At 41.7% G+C, this 17,936-nt stretch overlaps 1 protein-coding gene across 5 annotated transcripts in view; it reads right to left on the minus strand.

Moving 5' to 3' along the window:
• The window catches only part of SEPTIN6 (septin 6), a 46,309-nt gene that overhangs the window by 23,282 nt on the left and 5,091 nt on the right, over positions 1 to 17,936 (minus strand). For all 5 annotated transcript variants that reach the window (XM_034780965.1, XM_034780962.1, XM_034780963.1 and 2 more), the window contains exons 2-3: positions 9,544 to 9,658; positions 807 to 1,002 (exon numbers count right to left, since the gene is read on the minus strand). In XM_034780965.1, coding sequence (XP_034636856.1) covers positions 807 to 1,002; positions 9,544 to 9,658 — 311 coding nt within the window. The remainder of the gene's footprint in view (positions 1 to 806; positions 1,003 to 9,543; positions 9,659 to 17,936) is intronic.

A 17,936-nucleotide genomic window follows, 5' to 3' on the forward strand; every position in this document is an offset into this window, starting at 1 on the left:
TACCGAGTGCCGGACACACTACATAAAGAGAGTGACTATCACTTAATGGACAAGATGGGGAAAGGGTGTGCTTATTTTAAAAAAAACATGTCAAAGTAAAACCATCCAGAGAGCCTCTATACAAAGCTACAATTTAGGAGGAGGGTATTTCTGTGATCAGCACACTGCTCTAGTGCTCTTAAATCCTAAGAATGGATGTACACTTGTACCACTCTGTTTATGGGCATTGGGAAGCTAGCTGCCAGAGACCAGACCAGTTCTCACAGAGCATTTAATTAGGGGCACATCACATAATCTTGTTTGAAAAAAAAAAAAAACCACTGCCAACAACCAACGAAGACAAAGAGACACTGGACTGTAATTGTGGTTTGCATTGTTGGAGCACAAGACAGCAAGTGAGGAAATGCCTCAGCTCTCTCTGCTCTTTAGACAGGTGGAGCTCAGGCATCCAATGGACGGGATGCAGCGGGGGGGGGGAGAGGGGGTGGTAGTGAGTCGGGTAGACACAGCTTGCAGTAAATGAGCACTGTCTCATGGTCAATGCTCCGTGCAGCGTGGACATTCTGTAGGCTTCTGAGAAGGCCAACTGCCTGCCCTCCACCATCCCATTCCGAACAGCCACAAGCAACAGGGCACAGATGGGTTTTAAAATGTGATTCCTAAGATGTGAGAAGGCAACTCCATTTCAAAGCCACCTGGACCAGTCTGGGTGGAGCCAGGCTAGGGAGCAGACGAGGAACCTCTGTCTGGTTAAGTCAGAGAATAAAACACCCACTTACAAACAAAGCTCATCCCCTTTTCTTTACCTGTCTTCTTTGTTGATCTGGTCCCCAAAGCCTACGGTGCCCACAACGGTCAGTTTCAGACCAACATTGCTCTCCTGAAGGTCATAGGTACTGGATTTCAGCTGAACTCCGGGCTGTGAGTGAGATGCTGGCTCACCTTCAAATTTAGTATTGAAAAGGGTGTCCATCAACGTGGACTTACCAAGGCCAGTTTCCCCTTAAAAAAAAAAAAGAGAGAGAGAGAACAAGTGGTAAAACATTTTACCAGAGTTGACAGTTCAGCCCATCAGTGTCAGAAAAGTTAGCGGAGTGAAATTTCAACAAATGGAAGCAGAACCCATGCTCCAAGTGAACTGTCCAGTGAGCAGAAAGTCACGTATAATGGGAGGCCTGTATTCGCTGGCCACTGGACTGCTGAGTGTCATTTAGATCATTAAAACCTGGACATGAAAGAGGTGAAAAGGGGAAGCAGCATTCAGACCCTGCACAAGTCCCGGCACGGTGCCTTGAACTGAGCTCTTCTGTAGCATAGAGGAGACTGTCACTGTCAAACACAGAGCTCATTAGAAACTTCATTTCCAAAACAGGAAGACTATTCTCCAGCCAGCAGCATCCTCTCCAGCATGCAGCTGCTCTGGTCACGTCAATTGTAGATTCTGCAGAGACCTCTACAGGGAAGTATGGAAACCCACCCCTTGTAGAATTAAAGGCCACATGTGATCTACATACTTAGACTCATGCATTTACCCAGATCCAGTGGCAGGATCAGGGTGCTTGCCTGGCCAGGGACCTTGCCTGCTGTACCTGGGTCCTAACACACTGGTGGCAGTACAAGTTACAAAAATAATACTTTGAAACCTGCTTCCATGCTTCTTGGAACAATACTGAAAAGCAACTTGGATCCAGTCTACCAATACCTGAGCACACTACCTTACCTGGAGAGCACAGACAACTCCCAGGACATAGGTTGGCTGTAGTGCAGAGTTTAACCCAAACTTATCTACCACACATTCTACCAAGAGAACTGTGCATTCAATTCCAAGGGTAGCCTACACTTCTACTATAGCCTCTTCTGATGGTAAAAGTGCTTCCATTATTACCCCACTCCCACTGGTTTTTAGATGCACACAGCTTTCTGGCCAAAGTGGTTTCCCTCCCCGCTCCATCCCCCCGAATTCCTTATAGTTCGCATCTATCCAACAGTAGAATGGAAGCTAAATTCAGGTGTTCCAGAATTAGAGGAGAGAGAAAAAAAAATACGCATTACTTCCAACTCGGACTACATTTTTGCAATGCAGTTAGCTTTCAAAGTTAGTGAAATGACAGAGTTGATGCTAAAACCTATGAATATTTCTTCCTGAGGACCGGTGACTTGGCTAGATTTTAGGGCAAGAAAGCTGAAAAGTTGTGCCTGCCAACTGGCATCTGCTGACATGTCAGCAGCTTACCTGATCCTGCCCACTTTGTGGCACCGTGGCAAAGGCTCACTGCTGAGCCGGACAGGCTGAGGTTCTGCTGCTGGGGCATCTCCGATGAGAGAGGGAGGCAGGCACGCGTATACACGCCCCACAACCAAAAACCAAACTCACTTCAGGAGAAGGAGATGCTTCCTAATTTCTGCATGTTCACTTTTAAAAAGCCATGACGTTTTTGGAAGTAAGTGTGCTGCAGCCCTGCTACCAGACTTGCATTTAATGTTACTTGTCTGTTTTTTCCTCCTTAAAGAACCTCTGTATGCCACCCCCTACTAAGGGCCTGCAATTACCTTTGCAGCCCTGAAGGCGACTCCTCCAGAACATAGTTGAAGCACTGTATATTAGCAGCACAAGAAAATCCTTCACTGCTGTGACCACAATCTACCTGTTCCGAACAGAGTGGCCTTTGATCTCCAGGGTTATAGCTCTAACACCCGAATTCACTACAACTTTAAAATGGAAAGAGTGTGTGTATAAATATTACTGGAGAGAGAGAAAGAGCGGTAACAACAGCTTCCCTCATATACCTACTTATCTTTGCATGTACTGGTAGGTATCAGGATTGCTCATGAATTTGATTGTTGGTCACACTCTAACCTTAGACAAGAATTAGCGCAAAAATCAAAAGGAAAATGGGCTAAAACACAACATCCCAGTTGTAGCCATCCACATTTTTATTAGTACTCTCTTTTGTGCTACATTAATGCACTGACACAGTTTGCGGTATTGCAGATCAAAGACCATTTGCCCTAAAGGAATAGGGTGCCGGGCAACCAAAGCACTACAACTGAGCGTGCAGCTGCTCCCTGAGTTGCTTGGTTGACAATCACATCAGCCTGAGGGCAGAATAGGAGTGCCCAAAAGAAAGGGCCGGATCACATGGGGTGAAAACAGATAAGAAATTTTCACTCAGGCTGCAGTAGAATGTTTTCTCTGTGGGCACCTGCTTGCCCAGCCCCAATGTAGGGGCCAAACAGAGAGCAAATATGTAAAGCATGGCTGAGCGCAGCAACTATTTCCAGAATTTAGATCAGGATTTCAAGACATCCGCTGAGAGTGAAGACAGCAGAAAGCACAAATAGATGCCTGTTATGACCCCACGAGGACTTTCTCAAGGATTCCAGGAAGATGGTAGTTTAAAAAAAGAAAATCTAAACAGATTTTGCGAAGGCTGTGGTATTTCCAGCAATTCCTGCCAAGCTGTACTGCGTTTACTGGTGGGATAAGAATGGTGAAGTAGCAGCATGCATGTTCACATGGATGCCAGTCTCCCTGAGAAATCTCGGAGTCAGGAAGCATGCATGGTACAACAAACAAGGGCTGAATCCTGCTCTCATTGAAATCAAAGGGAATTTTGCCACTGACTTCAATAGGAACATGCTCAACCAGGCGACTCAGGATCGGGAGAGTAGAGAAAATAGACAGAACTTGTGCCTAGACAGAACACAGTGTATGAAAAATAAGGAAACACATTCATTGTTCCGGTTTGTGCACACTTTCCTACTATGCATTTCCCCGTTCGTGTACCAGCAATGGTCATGTCTAAAATTCGGTAAACCTTAAATAGCTGACCGTGCCCCTGGAAAACCATTTAGAAATAATTCTGATATTAAGTCATCCCTTTTTGCCGTCTCCCTTCCCTCACACTCTTTAGCAGTAAGGGCTTTTGCACAAAAACAAGAACTTTGCTTCTATAGAGCCTACACCCACTAATTACCGCTCACCTAAAATCAATATAATCTGGTTGCAACACAACAGATACAGGACTGCAATGTCAGTGTGACTTCACGTGGGAGAAGAAGCAGGTGACCCCTTAAAAAGAACATGTTTTCAAGCCAGTGTCTTCAGTAATAAAAAAGAAAAGAGAAATACGGGGCCTAATCCTGAACCCATCAAAGTCAATGGGAAAGCTCCCACGGACTTCAGTGGCGCAGCATAAAATCATATATCAGTTGCTTTAAGCAGGGACAATGTAAGTAAATTTAGATCCACACAAATTTAGGTTTTGTAAAAACAAAATCTTATAAATGTGAAAGTGACTAAATCGGTTTCCATAGGTTTTCTTTTCAAATCCCAATTAAGACAATTTTTTGTATTTTGATTCAAGAGGGACATCCACCAAATAAAACTTAACCCAAATTTACGATAAAACTAACACCAATGGAAATGCTGCAACCAAAACCACGAGTGACAGAGTGTGTGTGTGTGTGTGTGTGTGTGTGTAAATAAAATGAAGATTTAAGTTTTTAAAATAATAAATACTTCCCTGCCATGTTTAAAAACCCAAACACTGCAGCACTAAGAATCTGAAAGCACAACTGACTATAAACAAGAGAGAAATGAATTTCTTGGTGTAAGATCGGAGAATACAAAAGATGAGCCAAGGGGTCAGCATTAATGTAAAAAATGACATGAGATTTTCAAATCATTTTCAGTTTTTAAGGAACTCTGCTATTTTTAAGAGACGCCTGACTGAAACTAGGGAACAAAGCTATTTTAAAATGAACAAGGGATAAAGTGAAGGATTATTACTGGATCTCAGGAGTTCCTGCTGAGCATGGAGGGAAATTTCAGCTGGCAAGATGATGTGAATGGTGCCAATTGCTTCTTATACAGAGAAAGAAGTCCAGATGGAACAGATGGTATGGTAAAAAGGACAAGAGGCAAAGTAGTATGGGCTCATTCCAGCTGACAGCATTAGAATCTTCTCCAGAAAACAGAAACGATGGATGGGGATGAAGGGACGTTTATTACTGTGAGTGTTACAGTGTGAAAATACTAACAAGAGGATCCTTACTGGAGAAGCTGCTGCCTGATGTCAAGATTACACACACCCAGAGTTCAGTGCTGGAAGATGTATCTAAGGATCATGCAATACTACAGCAGTCTTTGCCCCTCCACCCCCACCCCGAATGCATGTCTGGGAATTAGTTTAGGGAAAGGAAAGGGAGGTAGTGGTGACCTGCCATTGTTGTAACTTGCTGTATCAGGAAGCTCTGACAGCCTGCTTTTACTGAAAAGCAAAAGCAACATGACTTTGAATATACTATATAATATATATATATAACAATAGTTCCCTTAGGGCTTGTCTGCGTGGGGAAGTTTCCCAGCATAGCTAACCTGGTACAATTATTTTGCTATAGCTGCTAGTATAAAGCTCCTAGATGGCCACTATTCCAAAATAAAAGTGATTTTATTCTAGAATATTTACTCCACTTCCAAAGTTCCATTATAACAAAATAATATCTGTGTGCTGGGAAATCTTCCCACACAGACAATCTCTATACCAGCCTGTGGTAGGGGGATCCCTTGTAATTTGTGTGCGGTTTTGGTTCTGCTTCATTAAGGAGCTTGAGGACAAAAGAGGAATCATTTCAAGAGAGTATCATTTCAAAGGAGGTACTTTGAAGCCATCAAGTGACAGGCAGCGGCCATTTCCAGGCAGGTGAAACAATGATGAAAAAAACAAAACAAAACAAAAAACCAACTATCAGTAGGTTTTCAGGCGACTTAAAGAGACAAAGATTGTACTACTATTGGCTCGAAAGTTAATTTTATATTCAATGACACAAATTCTCCTGTGAGTTATGACCACACAACTCCACTGAAATCAACAGAAACTGCATACGTGCACATGAAGGCAGAATTTGACCCCAAATCCAGAAAACTCCATACAATATACTTCCCTCTCCTCTTCTCAGGAGCACTCTTGTTTTGTAAGCAACTTCCTTATGTTGAACCCATTCTGATCAAGACCACAGATCTAAAGATATTACAGTTTTGCAATGGCCCCTTCAAAGTCACAGCTCAGAAACATTACTGCTCTGTTATCATCAAGCACTGCAAGCACCTAGGGTGATTCCAGTCTCTTGACACCATAGATTGACATGTCAGCCAGACGCCTTTGAATCTACCCAGTTTTGCTGTCAAATCTGCTTCAGACAAGTAAAGTGTTCTCTTTGGGAACAGTGCAATTGAGAACTGTAATGATCACATCATCCCAAAAGCACTAGACAGAGCATGAACCAACTTCAGCCCCGGCATCCAACAGCACAACTGTTAATGGTACCTAGACTAGAACCTCTAACACCAGGGCTCAATTTAGGCTACAAACATGAACACAGTTTCACTTCTTAGTACAGAGCTGTCAAATAGCGAGACTACAACTACACTGCATGCAAATAACGAGAAGCGTAGGCTTGCGAAACTGGGAAACACAGTTTGTGAAGAAATTAGAGACCATTCTTATCTGCTGGAGCTGGGTCTCCTTTCTCAGAGTGGCTATGTCACAAACGATGAGATCAAGTACCAACGTGGGGCTCTGTCAGTTTCTCATGGCTCCAAATGGAAGAGGAGCAGATATTTTCATTTTAAAGATTCCCTGAGGGGGAGGAACCACTTGTGTACAGTGGAATACCAGTCTAACATGACCATAATCTGCACTGGCCTATATTGAGAAAACTCACTGAAGCTCAGCCACCCAATTCTACTATCTCTCTGCATGTCACTAAATAATGTAGACAGCACAAAGGAAACAGTCTGAGGCACCAAAATATTAATCCAAGTAATGCCCTGAAGTGGAAGGCAACCAGCATTTATCGCTACAGCTATGGAAGGGAAATGGTTACAGTGAGCGATAATAATCAGGGATTCTGTTCATGAACCTCATGGCTTCTAGTAGGTTGCTCAGTTATTTTTCACTCCCCATTTTTGGCTTTCGTCTCAAATCAAAGATTGATTTCAGCAGAAGACAGCTGAAAATTGCCCTTAATCTGAATTCATCATTAAAAGTCACTTCCAAATCGTTCTTTAATTAAATGTAATCACATTAAGGGATTCAGTAAGAGCAGAATAACAGGCTTACAACCAATGTGGGTATCTATTAAAAATATCTACATAGTCTCCTTTTTCCAACAAAGGTTACTTGTGATTGAAGTGTTTAAATGTTGCTCTTTCATATTTAACTGTCTTACTATGCAATTTGTTATAAACCAGTTGAGTAACTGTTTCCTGTTAAAAGAATTATCTCTCTGTAAATACTGTGTATTAAAAGAGGTTAGTAAAAAAGGGGGGAGTGGGAATTAGTTTGTGCCTTTTTTTTAAATGTTTTAAGATGTATCAAAATAGCACAGAACTAAGCCTATTCTTTCCCTTCTTGTGTTTTGCATTAAAATGTCATGTCTTTACTACTTTCCTGGAAGACTTTCTGGATGAGAAAAACTGACGATGCTGTTATGTTAATCAAACCTGACAAATGGAGAGGTGAAAGTTATTTTTTCAGAATGTTTAAGAGTTTGATTTTATTAACATGAATTTAACCCAAACACTTATAAGAAATACAAACATTTAACAACATGAACCATTCAAATAAGGCCGAAGAAAGTTTATAGTCTGCCCTTTGCCAAGTCATCTATATAATTTTTCCTAGGGTAAAGTTAATTAAAAAAATTTAATTACAGAAAATGAAACTAAGATAGTAGAAGTGTCTGTTCTGTAATGATTATTTATACGAGCGGTGTTATTAATACCTGTAACATTCACTGTGATAATATTAATCTTGATGAACCCTTGTTATTCATATTGATTAATGTTTGATTGGTATGTTAAAGTTTTGTCCTGCATGCAGGAAAGAAACAAGCAGTAGTATTCACCTGCTCTCCACGTATCAAGGAGAATACATAATCTAAAGAGAAACCTGCAGTCACACCTATATGTTAGAGGAAACACTGCTCCTTAACTGCAAAAGAAAGAAGAGTAAAACAACACAACAGCAAAGAAAATACTGTTGGAGTTCCATCTTTGGGAACAGTGTTTTATCTATGATGTAAACAGGGTATATCAAACACATGCCCTGGAATCACAACTGAGCCAGACAATGACCTCCATTTGTTAATGAAGTTTATCTTCTCAGAGGAATTCCATTGTAAGAGAAAGTTTTCCTCTCAGCTCCATTTGGCAGAGCTCAACTCTCGCCATTCTGCTCTTCCTGTCTGAATTTCTCTCTATGAACTCCACAGCGGATAAGTGCCACACACTGCATTGCATGCATGGATCTTTCATGGACAAGGAGGGTCTGTCTACACTGCAATAAGACACCTGCAGCTGGCCAGTGTCAGCTGACATGGGCTCATAGCGCTTGGGCTGCAGGGCTGTAAAACTGCAGTGTAGACATGCAGGCATGGGCTAGAGCCGCCCAAGCATCTATACTGCAATTTTATAGCCTGACGAGCCCGAATCAGCGGACACAGGCCCGCAAGTGTTCTATTGCAGTGTAGACATACCTGGAGAGAACTTCACACAGAGTGAGCACCAACTGTCAGAGTCAAGACAGGTCATTAGGATTTGAGGGGGAAATTTTGCTCTTATTAAGTACTAGAATCATCTCTTCCTTTGCCCCTGCCCTTGTCTATCAACAGTACCTTGAAACCAGAGATCTGCATGTGCAGTCTACCTGGAACAGCAGCAGTAAAGCAGCAAACACACTTATTTCTGGGCTTAGGTCAGTCAGCAGAAGTATGGTAGTCTTGTTCCATTAGTTATTAAAGAATGTTTATCCACACTGACACCAGTACCTAATTTCATATAGTTTTCAACCTGTGCTAAGAAAGGGCCATTTGGTGCTGTAATCCCATGAAAGACTATATAGACTCCATCAGATACTATGGTGATAAGATATAAAATCATACAGTAATTGCACACCATGACTGAGGTGCCCTGACAGATCTGTGTGAGGGCAGCTTAGACAATGCTGAGACACACAAAGCCTGGTCCAAACACTAACTTAACTCCTGGGCAAACACACGCGCACGCACACACACATACAGAAGGAAAGTGGATAGGGAAAAAGAAAACAAAAACCAAAAAAACACTGTTTGCTTTTTAAGACCAGTACAATTATTGTTTAATAACTGACAATCCAAAGAAGGCCTCGTATCAAATTATTTGACTTGAACATCTTATTTTCTACTAAAAGCATTGCATTAAAATATGGGGAAAAAATCCCCCCCCCCACACACACACAAAAGCCAGGGATCTTAGACATTATTTCTACAGTTCTTTTGCTCAATGGAATTGCACATTACATTTCCTCTAATTTCAGCAGCAGACTTCTCAGAGTGCCTGTAAATCTCATTTAGTTACTGAAAATGGATCAGATGACAAAAAAAATTGCATTCTGAATAAATCAAAGCTACCTTGTTAACCCAATTACCTACACATGACTTCTGGCTGCAGAGCAGCCTTGTTCATCAATACAATCTCCCAAAATGGAAATAAATACTCACCCACACACAGGATGTTGAAACAGAAGCCATGGTTAACTGACTTATTAACCAGCTGGTCAGGCAAACTGTCAAATCCCACATGTCCAGAAAGAGGGACAGTACGGCAACCTTCACCCTGGAATGATTTAAAACACATTTTTAGAGGTTACTTCTAAGTACAACACTCTAATTGATATACACTTTTTAAGACCTCCCAAGAGAAATGTGTCACTTCTTCCTTCTGCTGAACAGTCCAAAAACAGATCTGTACATACTGTAAATCTTTTCTTCTTGTCAAATACTTCCCTCACTGCTTAATAAACGGCTCCAGATAATGCAAACAAAATACCCGATTCCTCGTGTTGCAAAGTTGCTTTGCCACAGAAATATATTAGAGAACTATGTTTAAACAGCTGCAATTATGTGTGTATACAGTTTATTTATAATTATTATAGCTTTGATGCATGGGACCCTCAAGCCTTCCCTATAATGGAAGCAACACAAATGACCCTCCCCTGGAAAACAGAAGTTAATCATCAGTAATCTCTCTCCTGCCATCCATCTCCACGCTCTGACAAACAGAGGCTAGGGACACCATTCCTTACCCATCCTGGCTAATAGCCATTAATGGACTTAACCTCCATAAATTTACCTAGTTCTCGTTTAAACCCTGTTATAGTCCTAGCCTTCACAACCTCCTTAGGCAAGGAGTTCCACAGGTTGACTGTGCGCTGTGTGAAGAACTTCCTTTTATTTGTTTTAAACCTGCTGCCCATTAATTTCATTTGATGGTCCCTAGTTCTTATATTATGGGAACAAGTAAATAACTTTTCCTTATTCACTTTCTCCACGCCACTCATGATTTTATATACCGCTATCATATCCCCCCTTAGTCTCCTCTTTTCCCAGATGAAAAGTCCTAGCCTCTTTAATCTCTCCTCACATGGGACCTGTTCCAAGCCCCTAATCATTTTAATTGCCCTTCTCTGAACCTTTTCTAATGCCAGTATATCTTTTTTGAGATGAGGAGACCACATCTGTATGCAGTATTCAAGATGTGGGCGTACCATGGATTTATATAAGGGCAATAAGATATTCTCAGTCTTATTCTCTATCCCTTTTTTAATAATTCCTAACATCCTGTTTGCTTTTTTGACTGCCGCTGCACACTGCATGGACGTCTTCAGACCTATCCACAATGACTCCAAGATCTCTTTCCTCATTAGTTGTAGCTAAATTAGCCCCCATTATATTGTATGTGTAGTTGGGGTTATTTTTTCCCATGTGCATTACTTTACATTTATCCACATTAAATTTCATTTGCCATTTTGTTGCCCAATCACTTAGTTTTGCGAGATCTTTTTGAAGTTCTTCACCGTCTACTTTGGTCTTAACTATCTTGAGCAGTTTAGTATCGTCTGCAAACTTGGCCACCTCACTGTTTACCCCTTTCTCCAGATCATTTATGAATAAGTTGAATAGGATTGGTCCTAGGACTGACCCTTGGGGAACACCACTAGTTACCCCACTCCATTCTGAACATTTACCATTTATTCCTACCCTTTGTTCCCTGTCTTTTAACCAGTTCTCAATCCATGAAAGGATCTTCCCTCTTATCCCATGAGGACTTAATTTACGTAAGAGCCTTTGGTGAGGGACATTGTCAAAGGCTTTCTGGAAATCTAAGGACACTATGTCCACTGGATCCCTTTTGTCCACGTTTGTTGACCCCTTAAAAGAACTCTAATAGATTAGTAAGACATGATTTCCCTTTACAGAAACCATGTTGACTTTTACCCAACAATTTATGTTCTTCTATGTGTCTGACAATTTTATTCTTTACTATTGTTTCAACTAATTTGCCCGGTGCTGACGTTAGTCTGTAATTGCTGGAATCATCTCTAGAGCTCTTTTTAAATATTGGCGTTACATTAGCTATCTTCCAGTCATTGGGTACAGAGGCTGATTTAAAGGACAAGTTACAAACCATAGTTAATAGTCCCGCAATTTCACATTTGAGTTTTCAGAACTCTTGAGTTAATACCATCTGGTTCCCGTGACTTGTTATTGTAACAACTGTTGCTACCAACACAACCTAAATGGAGAGCTGTTGAATATGGCAACATTTTCTGTATTGTTGCAAATGCAAACATCTTAGTTAACCAATTAAAGTTCAGTAAAATCCTAATAATGACAATTAGCAATAGACACAATTGCCATCATTGCAGGGACCAACAGGGAATAAACCCACACTGCAGACAGATGGACTAGATGGCCTAACAGGTCTTTTCCATGTCTACATACACCGCTACCTCGATATAACGCCACTCGATATAACACGAATTTGGATATAATGTGGTAAAGCAGTGCTCCGGGGGGGCGGGGCTGCACTCTCCGGTGGATCAAAGCAAGTTCAATATAACGCGGTTTCACCTATAACACGATAAGATTTTTTGGCTCCCAAGGACAGCGTTATATCGAGGTAGAGGTGTATTATACTTCTGGGATTGCTGCTGTCCAAGTTACAGACAATACTATACGTAATTAGTGTTTGTTGGCAGACCATGTACTTTCCAGCACATTTATCCACAAGAGGCAACAGACTGTCCAGAAAAACTCTCTGAGTTGAACACATTTCTAAATGCTAGTCTTCCCAGATGGAAGAGATTTGGGGACATGCATGAGTGCTGCATCTCAATCGTGAGGATCTGTAGAGAAGGACAATCCCAACCCCTAGAGTCGCACAGTCTTGCATCAACAATGGCTCCTCAGCAACACACTGCCACCCCCAACATCTGGCAGCCTAGGTTCCAGTAGCTAAATCCCCATAGGGCTGCACTGGGTCCAACCCAGAAGAGACTTTCAAACAGCAGCAACTCCCAGCTGGAAACAATGCAGGGAGAGTGGCTGCCCCAAGGCTCCATCCATTCCTGGGCCACAAACAGCACTACTACAAAACAAACTACCAACAGCTATGCAGGCACCACCTCAAGAGCTTCAGCAGAGGGGGTAGGAGTGAAAGGATGCAGGTCCTTATTCCAACTCCTACACCTGCCCGTGAAACAAAAGGGATTATCCATCCCACCCCCATCCCAGATACGCAGAGCAGCAAACAGGTGGCTCACTTCTCACGGTCAGCCTTTTTGAAATGTCCACCTGGCTGCTGCACAAAGGTCAACTTATGATAAGTCATTCTGGACACAAGCTAGAAATCTGCATAAAAATACCTCAACTATTTGCAAAAGTTCATATTCCAAGTCTGACTCATCCAAATTGTATTTCAGTGTTACATTTGCATGCAAATATATGAAATTGATAGCAAGAACAGTTCCCCCCCCCCCCCAATGACATTTCTCTCATTCAAGGCATCTCCCTAGATAAGGCATTTCACTCTCCAGTGCAGAAAATTCACATTCGGCTTTTTAAACGCATCACTAGTTTGTCAGAAGTATTACAGTAATCAGGTGGCCAAAACCAGTGTGAGAGAATGCATCAATGTCACTTTTTTTTAGTCTCAGATTTATATCTTTACATATCTCAAATCCTTTTTTAAAAGGCCATAAAATGTGTTTTTCTTTCATTGAACTAAACTATATTTTAGAACAGGGAAAATGCTATCAAGAAATGCATTTGGAATAAACTAAAACATAGATGCTATTTTTTTTTAATCTGAGGCTCCACAATACATTCCAGCCATTAGCCATATTTACAGCCTTGTTATGTGTAAATATGTTCCCCCAGCCATATTTTGTGTGCGAGTCTGCTTCCTCCTGCCAACATGTTCACCAAATATGGCGCTTGATGAATTCCAAAGCACCTTGCCTCCAAATCACATGTTTATAAGAGGAATCCATTCTAGTCACCTTTATCTCAAAGGCTTTCTGAGTATGCAGCTCTGCATTCTAGTAATTCAAAAAGGAGTAACAATTAGAGAATATTGTACACAGGAGGAAGAAGAGGTGAATCAGATTGTAATACACACAGCCTTTGCAAGCATAAGTTAACACACACACATGCACACAAATAAAAACCAACAGAATAATCTCAGGCACTGTTTTGCCTCCACTAAGTGTGCGTCGCTACCTCAGTAACCTAGTGGAAACACTCCACTGATGAGCACTAACAAAAGCAACAGAGAAGGAATCACAAACAGGATTCTAACTAGAGACAGGAAGAAATATCAAGTGCATTTTCAATACCAAATCTTAAATCTGCAGTGCTGGAACATTACCTAAAACACTGAAACTCTAAGAATCCAACCCGATTTGCTACCGGGAATGTGGGTGGAAGCATAGGCTCTCATTCAGAACATATTTTTTCTCTTCATCCCTAAATATAAATGTGATACGGATGGAACAAGAGGCAAGGCACATTTCACCAAGTAGAACTCTATCTACAATTCACTTCCTGTTCACTCTTCTCTAGTCACCTGTGGTTTTAAAATGCTGTTAAACCACACTGCACATCCGTTACAGACAAAGCAGCAAATACTGTGTAAATAACTGATTTTTGAATCATAGTACATTAACCTCCCCCATTAAAACACAAAGACTATGTAAAAATAACCTGGAATATCAAGCTGCTATACACTGTTAAGGAAGGAGAGTTGTAACAATAAACAGCCCTGAAATATGGAAATTAGAACAGTCATAAAATGAAACCCATCACTATGAAATATAGTGGAGCTCATCTAAGAAAGCTCCACTAATTTTCCTTGGCACTTTAGTCCTGTAGTTGAGAGATAAGAAGCAGTGAAATGTATTGGAAAGTAATGGTTTAGACTCAGGCTGCTTGGGGCATACCAGAAAATCATCAGAAATGAGAAAATCTGTGTGGAGAGGAGACTCATGGACAAAAAAATGTTCTGCCTGCCCACAGCCTATTTATGCAAATACACGGTTTCAGGACCAGAGCCTCAATGTACAAAATGAAGGCTCAGTCCTCAGGATATTGCGACATGTAATGTCTAGGTCATAAACAAGGTATGAGTGAGGGTGACAAATCATACCGAGTGCTTCAATGCAGACCTGAATTAATTTTGCTCAAAACTGAAGGAAAATATTTCAGTCGGTGCAGTATTTTGTACTGCATTTGCTTGGATGCGCTCGAGAGCGTCTGCCATGGACTGCCCTCAATAAGAATTTTAAGGTAGAGTCTGGGATGTAAAATCTGGGTCACACATTTTCTAATTTTCTTAACAAAGAAGTTGTCCAGAAACTTGTACAAAAAAGAGCTTATTTGGGTAAGGCCACAATCTGTTTCTTCTAAGAAGTTTGTCCTTTGATAACCATGTCTAACTTTTTAACAGATAAAAAGATTTTCACTTCATCTTTAAGCAAGAAGAATTTTGGAGCAACTTCACTTTCTGGGAGCAAGACTCTGTATTTGATACCCACTTAATTTAGACCCCAGTTGGCTCTGATCAGAAGACAGCCTAAAATAGCACTTTCACTGACTACTTCTGACTTGTACAAGTATGTGGTTCTTTTATGCAATGACAGAAATCCCTGATGGGCAGGGTAAATAGCTATACTTCAGATGCCTGCAGTACATTTGTGAAGGAAAAGGGCTTCATGTTTCTTTTTCTTTCCCAGTTATTACTGAATAAATCAGTAGGCTAATTTAAAAAAAAGTGGTTTTGAATTCACCAAGAAGAAACGATGGCAGTCTCCTCTAACTCGATTGCACTGATCATCCATTCAACATCCAAGAACAGTCAAGTGCTTCTGCAATTCCAGACTCTGACAGCTCCATTACTAACACTTCTTGATGCCCTTGCCAAAGGTTGCCGAGATGTCAAACTATTTGGATATTTTCCCAGGAAAAATTCCCTTGGCCAAAAAAATAGGATATGAAAAAACGGTCAGCACCCCTCCGCCCATTACTTTCAATTTTATACTATATAAATTACATATGACAGCTTCCTATGCAAATCTAGACCCTGATCCTGCAAGCTGACCGCCTCTCCATAACATGAACCCCTTCATCCAAGCAGAGACCCAATGACTTCATCATGGGCAGAAGCCTAATGCCTACGTGGGACCTATTTGATCAGCTTGCAGGATCAGGATTTTATTGCTCGTGAAAGGTGTCAGATTCACAACAACTGAGACTTGGACCTGTTCATCTACAGAGAAAGTAGCCGAAGCTCCATCTACACTGCCCTGCTAAGGTGCTTCAACCATGAGCAGAAAGAACTGCCTTCTAGAGATAAGGGGGGAGTTCATTCTTTGCATCACCGCAGAGGCTGACAATAACAGCAATCATTTTTGTGCTGTGGATACATGTTCCCTGGAAACTGGATCGATACCACACTTATTTCCTAGAGACTACTCAACAGCCATTAAATGGTAATAATTTTCCATTACTACTGACCTGGGCTGGTATCAAAGTGACAACATAGGGACAAAAGGTTATGTATCCCCACAACAAATCCCTGGTGCCATCCAACCCCCACCCTTCTTATACAATGTAAACTGCTCTCAAAAGATAACAGTGCTCTTCTTCTCCACCATGCTATGACTGACTGCACAACAAACCACTGCCTCAAGTCTGGGCCCACGACAGCATGAGTCTTCTATCAGGATAAAGACATTTTCAGTTCGTGACATTCATTTTTTGTCTGTCTAAAAAAATTTTTTTTTTTAAAATCACACAATGTGAATAGCTAGCTGTCTACATTGCCTTGCAACAGTAGCCATGCCATATCACATGAGTGTTTAACAGTCCTGTGCAACAGCCCTTTATGAGAATGCAATGCTGAATTTTATTTTAGAAGGCAAAGAAATACAAGAAGTGTGCCAATTTTCATACCATGACAATATGCCAAGGGGGATGTCCAGAAGGAAATAATGTCACCAACTGGCAAGGCAAAGGCTGCAAACACCAGTTTAACCAAGATGTGGTCATTGAAAATTTACAGCTTAGAAACCAAACTAAATATTCAACTCAAATGTTATTCCCGTCTTAACATATGGATATGAAAGCTGGAAATCCGCCAAAAGTACAGACAAATGTCTAAATGCCTTCAAAAGTAAATGCCATAGAAAAATACTAGGTATTAAATTAAATCAATTTATAACAAATGCAGAGATTCATCCATGTTCCACAACCCCTTATAGCTAGAGTTATCCAGAAAAGGAGATAGAAATATTTGGGACATGTGCAAAGAATGAAGCCAGAGCAGGTGTGCCATGAGCAACTGGAGGAAAATGCAAAAGGAGCTAAATCAAATACTACTCAGAAAGAGAAAACGTATGGCGCTTAATAGCACAGGGACATGCAAAGAGCGGCCCAAGATAGATGGGCGTGGAAGAGCCTTGTTTGCGTTCTAAGTGATGTCTGCAATGCAGGAAAGATTCAAAAGTCTATTAGCAAAGTGAGCTGTTAATAAGCAAAGAACAAAAATGGTCAAGTATGGCTCTTTATGGATGGGAAACAATGCCAAGTAAACAAGGATTCACAGCAACGGAAGCTGCACAAGACTTTCCCATTAATATTAGAAATCAACAGAAAATTCGCTAACATCCTTAATCCTCCAAATATAAAAGTTAATTCTTACTGCATTTATGATGGATTTGGCACCAGTCACTTTCCTGTGAAGCCTTTTGATCCAAGATTAGATAAATGCAACATCTTGTCATAACAGGATGAGTTAGGGACAGTGCGACTATATGAACTCCAAGTTTTAGTCATAAAGCCACATTATTTTTAAAATAACTACAGGATCAACCAAGGATATTCCTTGTTGGTAATACCACACTAGCCTTCTATTCCAGTGCCCAGCTATGGCAAGATGACCTCGTAGGCCCTTCAGGTCTAACCTCTAAGAGATATCTACACAGTGTTTTGCAACCTGTGGGAACAAGCCACCCCGCCTGGGTTGACAGACTTGGGCTAGTGGGGCATGTGCTAGAACAGCTGTATAGATATAGCATTTTAAAGATACAGCTTGGGCTCTAACAGCCATCTCCCTCCCTAGGCTCCAGAGCCCAAACCACATCATCACAGCTATTTCTAGAGCATTAGCATGAATCTTGTTTCCCAAGTTGGTCCACCCGGGCTGCAGGACTTGCTCCTGTGGGCTCAAAAATGCTGTGTAGACATACCCTGAAGCAGGGGTCGGCAACGTTCGGCACGCGGCTCGCCAGGGTAAGCACCCTGGCGGGCCGGGCCAGTTTTATTTACCTGCTGACGCGGCAGGTTTGGCCGATCGCGGCCCCCACTGGCCGCGGTTCACCGTCCCAGGCCAATGGGGGTGGCGAGAAGCCGCGGCCAGCACATCACTCGCCCGCGCCGCTTCTCGACGCCCCCATTGGCCCAGGACGGCGAACCACGGCCAGTGGGGGCCACGATCGGCCGAACCTGCCGCGTCAGCAGGTAAATAAAACTGGTCCAGCCCGCCAGGGTGCTTA

The sequence above is a fragment of the Trachemys scripta genome, chromosome 9 (genome assembly GCF_013100865.1).
Source record: "Trachemys scripta elegans isolate TJP31775 chromosome 9, CAS_Tse_1.0, whole genome shotgun sequence".
NCBI lineage: Eukaryota > Metazoa > Chordata > Testudines > Emydidae > Trachemys > Trachemys scripta.